The following is a 14,877-nucleotide window of genomic DNA, read 5'->3' as shown; positions in this document are numbered from 1 at the left end:
AGAACCTTTTACTCATTTATTTTTTTCCTTGCCCATCATGCAAGCCTGTCCATGTACTTTAAATTCCAATAATTCATATCTGTAATTGAGGTTAATTTGAAAAAATTTTGTGCAGTCAGCTCCCTAGGTTGAAAAAAATTAAAACTTAGTAGTAATTTACAAGTTTTCACTTAGCATAATCATAAAAGGATCTACTTTAAGAATATTATATTGAGTGGGGTATAGTGGTACACACGTGTAATCCCAGTGACTACAAAGCAAGATCAAAAGTTCAAGGCCAGCCTTGGCAACTTAACAAAACCCTGTCTCAAAAAGTAAAAACAGCTGGGGATGTAGTTCAGTGGTAGAGCACCCCTGGGTTCAAGCTCATTGCTACCCAAAAAAAGAAAAAAAAAATATGTATATATAGAGAGAGACTGTTTTGTAAACTTTGTTTCTACATTTTTAAATGAAATAGGAATTTGTGAAAGTGCTCACCTCTGAAATTCTGCACATGCAGCGACCTTGACTTTTAAAGCATTACTACTATTATTTTTTTTTCATTTGTGAAAATGAGGTTGCCGAAGAAGAAAGAAAAATAAAGAATTATAACCTAACAGTGGAGCAGTCCTTAGATCTTTCTCTAAGAAAAGTTGACATTGGTAGCTTGTGGGTCACAGAAATAGCCTCAGTAAAGATTTCTTCAGCACTACCTGAACCATATGCTTTATATTATATCTCCCTCTGCCTTATCCACTGGGGATACACTCTAAGACCCCCAGGGAATGCCTGGCATTGAAGATAGTACTGAATCCTACTTACACTTTCTTCCCCCTTTACATACCTATGATAAAGTTTAATTTATTAATTAGGTCCAGTAAGAGATTAACAACAATTTACAGATCTTAGCCACCTTAGCATTTATTTTTTCCCTTTAAGTTAGAAACTTTCACTTTTTCACTTAAAGGAAGTAATTTATAGCTTTTTGTTGGCATACCCAAATTGGTGTCATCACTATTCTTGGGTATTGGGTCTTCTAAGTAAAATAAGATTTGTAAATTGAACAGAAGCTCTGTGATATCACAACAGTGAGAGTTAGTCTGATAACTAAGAGGGGCTGCTGAGTGACTAATGGGATTGATACAGAATGGATATGCCGGCAGAGATGTCCTGCTCTGAACTGGATGGTAAGAGAGTTCATAATGTTACTTAGAATATCGTACAATTTAAGTCTTTTGAATTGTTTATGTCTGTAATTTTCCACTTGATATTTTTGGACTATAGTTGACCTTGGATAACTGAAACTTCAGAAAGTGAAACCACAGATAAGGGGCAACGTCCAATGATTTTTCTTACTGGAGGAGGATGAACAGGTGGGTGGGAATCATAATAACTGCTATAAATTTTTCTACATTTCAGATGATATCTCCATAAGAGAGAAACCTACTGAAAAAAGTAAAGAGAAGAAAGTAGTCAAGCCAGTACGAAAAGTCCAAAAAGTAACACAGTTATCAAGTCCAGAATGCAAAACAGGTTTGTCTTTCAGTATTGTATACATCTTAAAGTTACATGTTACTGATCTTGAATCTATATGGATATAAATATCTGTTACCAAATATTCTCAGTGTATGGCACCTAGAAAAATTCAGTACTTTACCATTATTTTTTGTGTGTGCAAGTGTGCCTGTGTTTGAGATATAATTGGCAAAGAATAAACTATATATTTAGAATGTATAAGTTGAAAAGTTTCATATCCATGAAGCCATCTGTTCATTGTATGTTCAAGATATGTAACACATTCATCACCCCAAAAAGTTATCTTTATTTATAATAGAAATTAACAAGAATATACAAGGGAATTGTTTATGACTATCATTAACCCTTTCATATATTTTCATAAGAGTAAATGTTGCACAATGGAACTGTGACTGTCCTTGCCAGTATTGATCAGGTTAGGCAGAGAATTGATCAAACTTGAATATCGTTTCATATGATTTACATTTCAGCCTCAATCCAGATTGACTGGATTTGTAACTTGCTTTATTCCTTTAAACAAATGGGTTAATTTTAGTATGCCTTTTCTCCATACGTAAAATAGGAAAGTTACATCCTGAAATCTCTCGCCATCCAGTCCAGAGCAGTCATGCCTTTGCCTGCATATCCACACTCACCTGTAGTCATCCCCATTAGTCACTCAGCGGCCCCTCTTGGTTATCAGACTGACTCTCACTGTTGTGATACCACAGAGCTCCTGTTCAATTTACAAACCTTATTTTACTTAATGTAGACCCAATACCCAAGAATAGTGATGCCTCCAATTTGGGTATGCCAACGAAAAGCTATAAAGTACTTCCATTTAAGTGAAAAAATGAAAGTTTGACTTACGAAGGAAAAAAATTGTATGCTAAGAGCTATAATAAGTTGTTAATCTCTTATTAGACCTAATTAATAAATTAAACTTTGTCATAAGTATGCATAATATCAGTATTTATCTCATAGGGATCTTGTGAAAACTAAAAAATGCCTATAAGCTCTCAATATAGCACCTGACACATGATTAAGTACTCAAATATTCATTATGACTCCATTAATAATAGTAATGATTATTTCTGATTATACTGAAAATGTTTGTTTAGTGTATCCTATTCATGTTAGTGAATAATTTGGGCCAAGAAAGAGTAGAGAAAGTTGGGAACTTACCACTTTGAGTTTGGAGACGTTCTGAATTGATATATTAATTCATTACTCAAATGTTTTGAGGACTTGTTCTTTGTGAAACACTGTACTAAGCTTAGGTAATAGAGTGGTACACAAGATGTGCATAGTTTCAACCTTCATGGAGGAAGTATGTCGTACAAAGAAGTATAAATTAATGCCATGATTAAAAATTCCAAGTCTTATGGGAATAGGGTCAGAAAGATGGGGCACTGCTTTTTGATCAGACTGTTTTTCTGATCACAGACTAATCAATAGAATGGCAAATAACATTTTGCAGCATTCATTAACTTTATATGTCTTAACAGAGTGACACTGGTTTTAGGCAAATAAAAAATGAAATTTTACAAAAACAGGAATGATCTCAGTGTTTTAACTAATTCTTTTTTTTAATTTATTTTTAACTGATTCTTAAAATTAAAAAAAATTTTTTCATGTAATATAATACTCTTGTCAGGGGTTTAGTTTGAAATGAAGCACCAGGAGCACTATAACTTGCAGCACTAATCTGGAGTATGTTTGTCCGGTTTTGTTGTAGGCTAATTTTCACGTACGCCCTGTAGCATGTCTTAGACACAGAATCATGAAATATGCTAAAACTATATTAATAGTGTGCCTAGTGAAAGTCTTCTTTTTCTTCCACTTACACATGAGACTGTTTCAGAAAGCCAAAATTTACAAATAACCACCCAGCATATTTAGAAGCCAACATTTATAAATAACTACAGTGTATTCATGTTTGCTTGTTTTTGATTCAGAAAATCAAACTGAAATTGAAGAGAAGCCTGTTTTCTCATTTTTCTTAAAAATAGAGTTCCTTATAAGTAGATTGAACAATAGACTTAAAACTGTTTAAATATTTTAGAGAGTATATGAAGTTAATAACAAGGTAGAAAAACATTTCTGAAGTAGCATTCATTCATTATTCATCTTTTTATGATTGATGTTTTCCTTAAGACTATACTTCAATTAAACTTTCAAATTAAAACCTTTTTTTAAAGAAAGCCTAAATGAATGTCTTTTGTTGTAAATAAAATAAAATAGTGTCATAACTGGAAAAATGGAAGACAACAGATAAAACCATTATGCTGATATAAAGCACTAACTAGTATTTTGTGTATTTTATTATAGTAGTTTTAAAATCACATTAGTGGTTATAATCATTGTATTATCTTAACCTTTTTATACATGTCGATTGTTATTTTTCTCAGCATCTTTTCAGAACATTTCTTTTGTTTGTTATGGAAATTGTTATTCTGTAATGGTCATATAATATTCTGTCTAGTAAAAACATAATAACTTCATGTTCTTGATATTCAGATTACTTCTTATTTTTTTTTTTTTTTTTTTTTTTTTTTTTTTTTGTGGTGCTGGGGATTGAACCCAGGGCCTTGTGCTTGTGAGGCAGGCACTCTACCAACTGAGCCATATCCCCAGCCCTCAGATTACTTCTAATATTATAAAAAATGATAGTTGGGCTGGGGTTGTAGATTAGTGGTAGAGTGCTTGCCTAGCATGTGGGTTCAATCCTCAGCATTACATAAAGTAAATAAAAATAAAAATAAATAAAAATAATAAAAATAAAAGTTCAACAACTAAAAAAATATTTTATAAAAAGGATACAGTTTGTGGCTCAGGGTGTAGTGCTTCCCTAATATGCATGAGGCATGAGACCTGGGGTTCTATCCCCAGCACTGCGGGGGAAAAAAAAAAAAAAAAAAAGACAGAACAAAACAATATTTTCATTTATTTCAAGGAAAATTAGCACAGGAGTTCCTGTCATATAATACTGTGTTTTTGTTTTTTTTAATTTTTTTTTTTTTAATTTGGTACCAGGAATTGAACACAGGTTGCTTAACCAGTAAGCCACATCCCAGCCCTTTTTATTTTTTATTTTGAGACAGGGTCCTGCTAAGTTGCTTGAGGCCTCATTAAGTTGCTGAGGCTGTCTATGAACTTGGGATCCTCCTGCCTCAGCCTCCTGAGCCACTTGGGATTATAGGCGTGTGCCACCATGCCCACCAGTGTTGACTATTAATATAAAAATTTTCTTTGTAATTTAATTGGTTTTAAAGTGCTGCTTCATTATTTTCATTGTCATTCCATTTCTCATATTCTACATAAAAACATATTTATTTCATGTTTAGTTTTTATCTGTTTTGCAAATGATCTCTCATGTCATTTGTTGCTTTTAAGGTTATTGTCTATTTTGAGATGACACACACATATATATACACATACATATATACACATATATGTATATATATGGTTTTTTTTTTTTTTTTTTTTCAAAGCAGGGGTGTGACAGATTGAGCAGACTAGATAGGTCTGACTTCTAACAAAGAACAAGACCACACTTGTTTTATTTATAGTGGTACAGTCCAAAGGGGATTGATAGGGATCTCCTTCGTAGGGACAGGATAAGAGTGGAGATAAACAGGTTGGTTGTGCTTGGCAGGCTAGGTCCCTGGGCAGTGGTGTTTGATTCTGAGGTTGTGAGCTCAGGCAGGGTGCCAGCATGATCTGGACTTTCTTGAACTGGAGGATTCCACCCAAGAGTTCCCAGAAAAACAGCGAGCGTCCCTGCCTTATGTTGATTCAAACAAACCCATAATTTATATATGGCTTCCAGCAGTTGATATTTTTATTGATAGTGTTATTGTTCAGAGGATGGTGGTGTGTACTGATGGTGTACATCTGTAGTATACAGTGTGGAAGACCCAGTAATGCCATCCCTTTCGAAGGTGATCACTGTTAATTGTTTTTTTTTTTCTCCTCATAATTTTTTTCCTATGCTTCTATTAAGCCATTCATTTGTTCAGCAAATGTACGTTTTATCATTTAAGTATCAAAACCAAACACTTTTTATCATTAAAGACATATTTTTGTTCTCCGCTGAATGACATTGTTGAGTTCAGTGCCTTAGTACTTGAGACTTTAGGAATAATTATGATTTGGTAGTTAAGTTTGAAAACATTTTATACTTATTTGACATTCCTCGGTAAATAAAGATACGGACAAACTGTTAACCAATGTTGGTGGCTTCAAGTTAAAAATAGCTATATTGTAAAACTTTGGACCTTAACAGAAGATAAAAAGAAAATTAATTATAAAATCTTCATGGTTGAGTAGATATTCTACTTAGAGCTATAACTTGAGTTTTAAATTTAATGTTATATATACCTATATATTTTAGGAAATAGTCGTGTGATAAGTACATCCTCTTGGCGAGATGGACAAAAATTAGTAAAGAAAATTCTGGGACCTGTGCCCAGAATGGAGCAGAAAGAGTCAAGAACAGCATCTAGTGACAGAAATGGAAGAGAAAAAACTACTAAATCTGGTGAGTGGCTATATTTAAAATTGTTGAGAAAAATAATTAAAAATGACTTGTTAGCACTTCGATAAGGTTAACATACTTTGAGAATGTTGTAGGACTTGCTTTAGAATTGTGAATGAAGCTCAAAGCAAAAGTGTTCTACGAGACTTGTCTGAATAATCTCTGCACATAGGTGTTCTGGCCATCTGTACCAGGAATCCTGTGTTTGTTATATTCATTACAGTTAGCTGTCATGAATATCAAAGTATTGTTTTAATCAAATCATATCAGATTTCTGGGACCTTAAGAGAATCAAGTCCAGCTTGTCTTTTCCAACATGTACAAACATGTACAAAGTTTTTTTTTTTTTTTCCTCCTTAATATAGTTTAGGAAACTGGCTTTGAAAGAAAAGTTTTTTTTTCTCAGAGTTGTATAGTTGGTGGCATATTTTGGATATAAGTTCCAGAACTTTTATATTTGGCTTTCAATTCTATTACTTTTCACTTTTTTTAAAGTATCTTAAATGCTATTTGAAATGAATAGACTAAAATGTTAATTTTGAGAAATAAAAGATAAAGACCTACAGGCCAGCTTTCCCTTACAGTAGTAAAATTTGCCTTAATTAATTGGGAGTTACTGCAGGATTCATTAAGAAATGAAATCACAGCTGTAATTTGGTATATAGTAGTCCATATACCTTGTATTTGTTCCTCTTCACTTTCATGTATGTTGCCAATTAACTTAATGTGCATTCTCCTCAATCTAAAATTAAGCCAGACTGGGTGCAGTGGCACACTCCTGTAATCCCAGTTACTTGGGAGTCTGAAGTGGGAGGATTGAGAATTTGAAGCCAGTTTAGGCAACCTAGTGAGACTCCCATCTCAAAAATAGTTTGTTTGATGTTATTAAAATGTGAATATGATCACATATGAGGCCAGTTTTAATATTTTCTGCACCAAGAGGAATGTAAATTAAACTTTCAGAAATTCTCTTATTGTTCCATTTCATGTAATTGTGAAATGTGTCAATGTAGAATTTTCAAAAAGATGTGTTTTTTCGGTGCCTTTATTTTTTGAATTTGGTATATGATCTTTGCAAAGCTTTTTAAAAACTATTATTCTTGGGCTGGGGAGATAGCTCAGCTGGTAGTTTGCTTGCCTCGCAAACACAAGGCCCTGAGTTCGATCCCTAGTACCGCAAAAAAAAAAAAAAAAAAACCAAACAAACAAAACTATTATTCTTTAAAAGATTCTTAAAAGTATTTTCAATTTCCTTGATTCTAATTAAGATACTTTGTACTAAAAAGATAATTGATTTTTGTTGTTTTTGTGGTGCTAGGGATCAAACCCAGAGCCTCAAACATGCTAGGCAAGTGCTCTAACACTAAATTACAACTCCAGCCTAGATCATTGATTTTTTAAATAACTTTTGAAAGCAGAAAAACAGTCATATTAAATATGCATGTAAGAAATAAATAGTAATATTTAACACATCAACCATAAGATCTGTTCTTTTTCTAGAAATATTTTAAGAGGCATTAAATAAAGACCCAAGGAAGTATTGTTTTTCTGAAGATTGAAATTATTTTACTGTTAAAAAGGGAAGATTTTATTTCCTTTTATAATGTTCCTTAGAAGACTATACAATATTTCGAATTTAAGATAAGGTTAAATTCCCTAATTCTCTTCTTAATGCAATAAATCTTAGGAATGAATATAGAATTTTAACCTATCACTAACAGTTCATATGTTGTAGGGGGTCACATTGGAAGAGCAGAATCTGATCCCAGGTTGGATGTTTCACATAGACATCTTCCACAGAGCTCAGAACGTTCAAGAAGTAGAGTTCGGTCTGAAAATAATAAGAAGTTAGCTTCATCTCTTCCAGAAAATAAACAGGAGGAAAGTACTGCCTTAAATAAGGACTTTTTACCTGTTGAAATCCGTGGCATTCTCGATGACCTACAGCTAGATTCTACAGCTCACACCTCTAGGCCAGAAACTGGAGAGTTACAGAATCAGAAGTCATCAGTGCCTGTCCAGGCTCCTCGGAGTCATAGCCCAGTGAAAAGAAAACCTGACAAAATAACAGCTAATGAAGAGCCCCCTGTTACTTCCAAAAAGCGCCACTATGATACAGATGAGGTACGACAGTACATTGTTAAACAGCAGGAAGAAAGGAAAAGGAAGCAAAATGAAGAGAAGAAGGCTCAAAAGGAGGCTACTGAACAGAAGAATAAACGATTACAGGAACTCTACCGGAAACAGAAAGAAGCTTTTACTAAAGCAAAAAATGTGCCCCCTGATCCATCAGCAGCTAGGCGACTACAGGAAACTTACTCCAAATTGCTACTAGAAAAGACCTTGCTGGAAGAGCCAGCTCATCAACAGGTTACGCAGGAAACACAGGTAATAGTAGTAAGAAATACAAAAAGGAGTAACTCGTGCCTAGGAAAAGCTTATTTGCCATACTATACCATTTAAAAATTATCCACTATTACTAGCATTCAGAAATGCTTAGATAATATTTAAAATATTTATGACCTTTCATGAAATTTATTGCATATGAAGAGTTATGTGATAGAAAATAATAGCTGATTTAAGAGTTCCTAACATTGATTCTAATAATCAACATTGATTGATTCCTCTTGTCTTTGCTATTAATAGTCATTCCTAATTTTCATTATACTACCAAATACTCAGTACATAGATTATGTTAGGAAATAGTTTTATAATCTGTGCTGAAATTAGAGACGATCGCAGTTCAGTGTGACAAGGAAGAGTAGTAAGTATGCACTATGTACCTCCTGTTTTAAAGGCTTTACTTATAGGCATAAACTCAGTAAATCCTTACACTCATGAGAAGGGTAGGTACTACCTTATTTCTACTTGGCAGGTGAAAAAAACTGAGGTTTCTAGAGGATATTACTTCTCCCTAACACTTAGACAGCTAAGATTAGGAGTTCTTGTTGGATTTCGAATATTTTGTTGTTATTCATGATGGTTAATTTAAAGGCAAATTAAATGTGAATTACTTATATTTGAGGAAGAAAAAACCCTCTATTTTATGATCCTTGTAAAGCTGAAGTGTTTTATCTTATGAGCTCTCTGAATAATTCTGTGTGATAAGAGTCAGGTAAATGTGATGTCCTTTTCTTCTAGGCCAGACCAGGGTATCAGCCATCTGGAGAATCTGACAAAGAAAATAAAGTACAGGAACGTCCCCCAAGTGCATCTTCCAGTAGTGACATATCTCTGTCAGAACCTCCACAACCTCTCACAAGGTAAAATGGGGAGAATGAATTTCCATTTTACGGAGTTTAAGGTAGTGATCTGTGTTCAATGAATTTTGCTGACTGACCTTTGTGAGCAAGAGAGCAGAGAGAGGTGTATTTCTAATACATCTTCTAAGCATGGTATACAGTTGAACTTACTGTATGATGCCCTATTCTTATTAAAATTTTGCCTGTTCTTTAATCCAGCGTTAATGTCAGTTCCTTCTGCAGTTGGAAGCACTCTTGCCTTGAACCAAATACATAATAAAAATCTGTTGGATGGATAAAGTACAGTGAAAGATTACATGGTTATAAATTATACTTAGTAATGAGATCCATTTGGGGAAGAGAAAGATTTTGAAGTTCTTTGAGAATGCACAATAGAAATCAAATCACTTTCCAATTTGGGGTTAGTACGCATAGTCATCTTTCCTCTCACCCTAGAGAATAATAATACTGATAAAATAGCTAACTTTATTGTTTCTTGGGTTTTAGGTACTGATCTAAGTACTTTGTGTATATTATTTAATCCTTATAATTCCTTGTGTTAGGCACTGTTGTTCCTGTTTTACAGAAGAAGTGATTGAAGCTACAGTTTAATTAACCTTCTCCAAGTTGTCAAAACATTAGTGGTGGAGATAGGTTTGAACTAGGCATTTTGACTCCAGAAGCCTGTGCTTTTAACTGCTCTCCATACTGTCTCCTAATAAGTGAAGTGTTTGAGATGATTTGTTGAAAGTTTAAACATCTTTTTTTAGTATATATATTTTTAGATGATAATAGATCTTTTATTTTATTCATTTATTTATATGTGGTGCTGAGAATCAAACCCAGTGCCCTCACACATGCCAGGCAAGCACTCTACCAGTGAGCCACAACCCCAGCCTGGTGAAAACATTTTTTTAAATGTAAATACAATTGGGTGGTGATCCTCTTCAGTTTATTACTGTTATCAGACATACCCTGCAGAGTCATGTCTTCAATTTTTGCCTTTTTCTGAGTTTTTTCCCTCTAATTCTAAATCGGTTAAGTCTGTTGTGAGAACTTACTGCCTTGCACTAGTTTCTTTTTCCTTTCTTTGTTCTTGTATAATTCTTAAAAAGAAATTAGCACATAAAATTGTACGTTTATGAGGTACCATGTGATATTTCAATACATGAACATTGTGCCTCTCCTTTCTTTTTTCTCTTAATACCAAACCTCTTCAACCTGTGGTGTCTTAACCTATTGACTCCACTTCTGTATTATTCATTTCTGAGATGCTGCATTCCTATTAATTTCTTAGACATATCTTCATGGTTAAAATGAAATTATTTTATGCTTAAAATTATGTCATTTTTCTTGCTCTTTATGTGCCATCATTTTTGTGTTTGCTAACTTGCTACTATCAAGTTAAATATCTGACCTTGAACACCTTGAAGAACCAGCTCAAAAGTCACTTTCCTTGTGTAGCAGAACTACTTGCTCCCTTGTCTTTATCTTACTGAATTTTATAAATCTTTATCTTAGTACTTATGATATCTGTAATTTAGCTGTTCATTAGTCTATCATTCTTATTGTATCTTGAGATCCTAGAATAAAGATTAATTTTTTTTTACATATTTATTTAATTATTATTTGTAGTGCTCAGTTTTGAACCCCGAACTTTGTGCATTCTAGGCCAGCACTCCACCAGCAGAGCCACCTCCCCAGCCAGGATTAATTCTTATATGGATTAAAGATATTCATTTTTGTTTTCCTCTGTTTCTCTACCATCAATATAGCACTTATCATAGAATTGGCATTTTAAGTACTTGGATATTAAACTCTTGGATTTTTATTCATTGATTCTTTTGTATTTTAACCTCCTTTGTATTCTTGTTGCTAGCAGCTTAGCTTAGGCACTGACAACCTCACATCTTACACTTAAAATAATTTATATATGATAGCATAGAATCTGTGCTCTAGTCTTCCTTCATTTCATTCTTATTGGCAGCCCTTGAGTATGCAAGAATGCTCTAACTTCTCACCAGAATCTGCTTGACCTGATTTTCATTTCCTTTACCATATTGGTTACCCTCTTCCAGATGTGTTTTAGTCCAATTATGGAAGTATACATTTCTCCATATCAGTTTAGACTAAAATTGGAACCTTTACAAATAATTTTGAATCATAGTTAGATCATTTATTGGGGTAGCCACGATTTCAGGTCTTCTGTCTTCTGCAAATTTGATAAGTTTGTCTTAGTGTCATCATTCAAAAGTAAAGTACAAGACCAAGGACAAAATCTTCTTAATAGTTGACATCCGCCTTTAATCTATCTGTAGTATCCCTTTATATACAGGGAGTGTGTATGTTCTGGAAACATAGGTGGATGTACTTTGTGTCGGTTAGGATATCTTTATTCTGTTTCTAGACTTTATGGACACCTGACTCTATATTGTATACTTATAATTGGAACTCAGATTTTTGCATTTAGTTCCTTGATGTTCATTCATTAATTTTTTTACAAGGTGGTTGTAATCAACTCTCTTTTTTTGGATGTAACAATGTTAAACATCAGTATTCAGCGTTTAGTAAAGGTTTATTGATTGGAATAATCTATATAATGTCTATATTAATATTTAGCACTCTTAAGCATTTCTCTCATATAACATTTTTAAAGGATAAGATAGAGCCAGGGATTTAAAGGAGTTTATTTTGAAGATTTATGGGCTGAGGTTGTGGCTCAGTAGTAAAGCACTTGCCTAGCATGTGTAAGGCACTGGGTTCTGTTCTCAGCACCACATATAAATAAATAAATAAAGGCCCATCAACAACTAAAAAAAATTTTAAAAAGATTTTAATGCCTTCTTTTTAATTAATAGTTTTTAAAAAGAGGTATCTCCATTGGAATAAACAACTAAATTTGCAAAACAGTATGGATAGTGAAATTTTATTTTTGTGCAGTAATACCACTCAAACACAACATACAGAAAAATGTTTGGAAGGATATAAATCTAAATGAAATATATATAGTGACTCTGATTATTTAGCTAGCTGTGAGTGATCTTTACCTTTTTTATACTTTCTGCCTTTTTTTTTTTTAAACCCCAGAATGCATCACTCTTATAATCAGAAAAAAACCCAAAACTTTTTTATAAATGGTGTTTTGGACTGGGGATGTAGCGCTATGGTAGAGAACTTGCCTAGCATTCATGAAGCCATGGATTTGATCCCCAATACTGCAACAACAACAAAAAGGTGGTTTAGTTATTAGTTGCTTTGTTAACTAACATATTATGACTTCCATTTCCAGAAGGGACTTGATAGAACCTACATGGATGCAGCCTGACAGATTGAGCCCACGGATTCACAATTCTCAACCACAACCTCTTGTCGGTACAGCTGGAAATTTACTCTCCCATCTTTTAAATCTAGAGCATGTAGGGATTTTGCATAAGGATTTTGAATCTGTTTTACCAACTAGGAAGAATCATAACATGACTTCAGGACCATTAAGTTTTACACCTCAACCATATCTGACCTCACCAGCTGCTCATCCAGATGCCTTGTTAAAACCTAGTGCCAGCCAGTATAAGAGTAAACTGGATCGTATTGAAGCTTTGAAAGCAACAGCTGCTTCCTTGTCTAGCAGGATTGAAAGTGAAGCCAAGAAATTAGCTGGGGCCAACATTAACTATGGGTCAGTGTGGAACACTGAGTATGAAGTGCAGCAAGCGCCTCAAGAAAATGAACCTTGGACGAAGGCTCTAAGTCCACCTGTGAAAGAGGATACTGAAGATGTTTTTTCTGCCCGAATTCAAAAGATGCTGGGAACCTGTGTATCTCATACAACTTTTGATGATGATCTTCCTGGTGTAGGCAACCTTAGTGAATTTAAAAAGCTTCCTGAGATGATACGACCTCAGAGTGCCATATCAAGCTTCAGAATGAGATCCGCTGGTCCCAAGCCAGGAGGGCTGCTGGCACAGTTGTGTAAGAGGCAGACTGATTCTTCTATCTCTGATCTGCAAAACTGTTCTCCAGAAAAAGCCAAAATGTCTCTTTGTTCTAGCACAGACTCAGTCAGTGAAGGGCCTCTTCTTAGTGAGGGGAGTCTTTCTGAAGAGGAGGGAGGCCAGGATGGACGGCCCCTTTTAAAGGTGGCAGAAATCTTAAAAGAAAAGGAATTTTGTGCTGGAGAAAGAAATACTTATGAACCCATCAAAGAATTTCAGAAGGAAGCTGAGAAATTCTTGCCACTTTTGGGGCACATAGGTAGTACACAAAGCAAAGGACCATGGGAAGAATTAGCAAAGGGAAGTCCACATAGTGTCATTAATATTTTTACAAAATCATATCAGTTATATGGAAAAGGTAAGAAAAATAAGAAGGGCTTTTACTATTTATATGTTATTTTAAATTATTTCCTAATTTTTATGCAAGATAATATACTTAAGTACACAGTCTTCATTGTTTGTTACAAGGATAATGGAGATTTATAATCCATCTTAGTGTCTATTAAATTATCTGCAAACTTCAACCAGAATATTACAATTTAATCTTTGATATTCTATTTTTTAGTTGTCATAAAATAATATCTGACTGGTAGTTGTGGAAATTTTGATCTAGTTTAGAGAAATTCATAGAAGATGGTCAAGATTTGACACATATCAAATATATAGTAGGTTTCCTGTGGCCATATTTACATACTCGAATCAAAACTGTTTTTCTGTATATAGTAACTTGTGAATCCTTGCAATATAGTGGTCAAGAGTTCAGAGGGGCAATGTGGTAACATTTCTAAGATGGAAGCAACTCTTACTGTTTGTCAAAATGAATTTTAATAGCAGTTAGACTTTGAACTGTAATTTGGCTATATATTTGAGCCCTTAAACATTGGTTTCATTATGCTGTTTTATTTTCATATATGTTTGAAAATTTTCATAATAAAAATGTAATTATTAGATTTAAAAAATTAAATGGAAAAGAAGCTTTAGTAAAAGCAAACTAAACTGTCCTTAAGTCCATGTTACTAATCTCCATGTCATGGAATGCTTTGCTTATAATTTTTTGATTTTTATTTTTAACTATGCATCAATTATTACTTTTGACAGGGTTTGAAGACAAATTAGATAGAGGAACATCATCAGCATCACGGCCTTTGAATGTCACTACAACTCCTCTAAGTAGTGTTTCTTATGAAGATGATTTTGTCTCCTCTCCAGGGAGTGGGACTTTGACAGAAAAAAAATCAACGCTTGAGCCTAAGTATGGCAATATGGAATAAAGTCTGAAAGCTGAAAAAAATTTATACAAATGAGAACTTTGGTCTGAATATTAGTTGAATTTTGCTTGTTGAAAGATAACTGCAGAGTCTATATAGTATAGTGGAATATTATGTACTCTGTATTCAAATTGCCTGGATTACCTGACTCTCCTGATTATTAGTTGCTTATATTTATTTGTGCATGTTACTTAATCTCCCTATTTCCCAGGTTCCTTCTCTTTAAAATAGGAAATAATAGTACCTGTGTGCCTCACAGAGTTGTTATGGGGATTCAGTGAAATACAGGTATTTAATACTGGGCCTGATGAACAGTAAACCAAATTTAGGTCATCATATCA

General features: G+C 33.8%; 1 protein-coding gene across 7 annotated transcripts in view; it reads left to right on the top strand.

Moving 5' to 3' along the window:
• Positions 1-14,877, top strand: part of CEP350 (centrosomal protein 350) — a 140,552-nt gene that overhangs the window by 37,801 nt on the left and 87,874 nt on the right. For 6 of the 7 annotated variants that reach the window (XM_079105902.1, XM_079105903.1, XM_079105898.1 and 3 more), the window contains 6 exons: positions 1,399-1,512; positions 5,891-6,037; positions 7,770-8,422; positions 9,176-9,297; positions 12,566-13,626; positions 14,367-14,520. In XM_079105902.1, the coding sequence (XP_078962028.1) occupies positions 1,399-1,512; positions 5,891-6,037; positions 7,770-8,422; positions 9,176-9,297; positions 12,566-13,626; positions 14,367-14,520 (2,251 nt within the window). The remainder of the gene's footprint in view (positions 1-1,398; positions 1,513-5,890; positions 6,038-7,769; positions 8,423-9,175; positions 9,298-12,565; positions 13,627-14,366; positions 14,521-14,877) is intronic. The other variant, XM_079105904.1, reaches the window with a different exon arrangement.

The sequence above is a fragment of the Sciurus vulgaris genome, assembly GCF_902686455.1.
Source record: "Sciurus vulgaris genome assembly, chromosome: 12".
NCBI lineage: Eukaryota > Metazoa > Chordata > Mammalia > Rodentia > Sciuridae > Sciurus > Sciurus vulgaris.
Note: the sequence above shows the minus strand (reverse complement) of the source record. Positions and strands in the feature narration are given on the sequence as shown.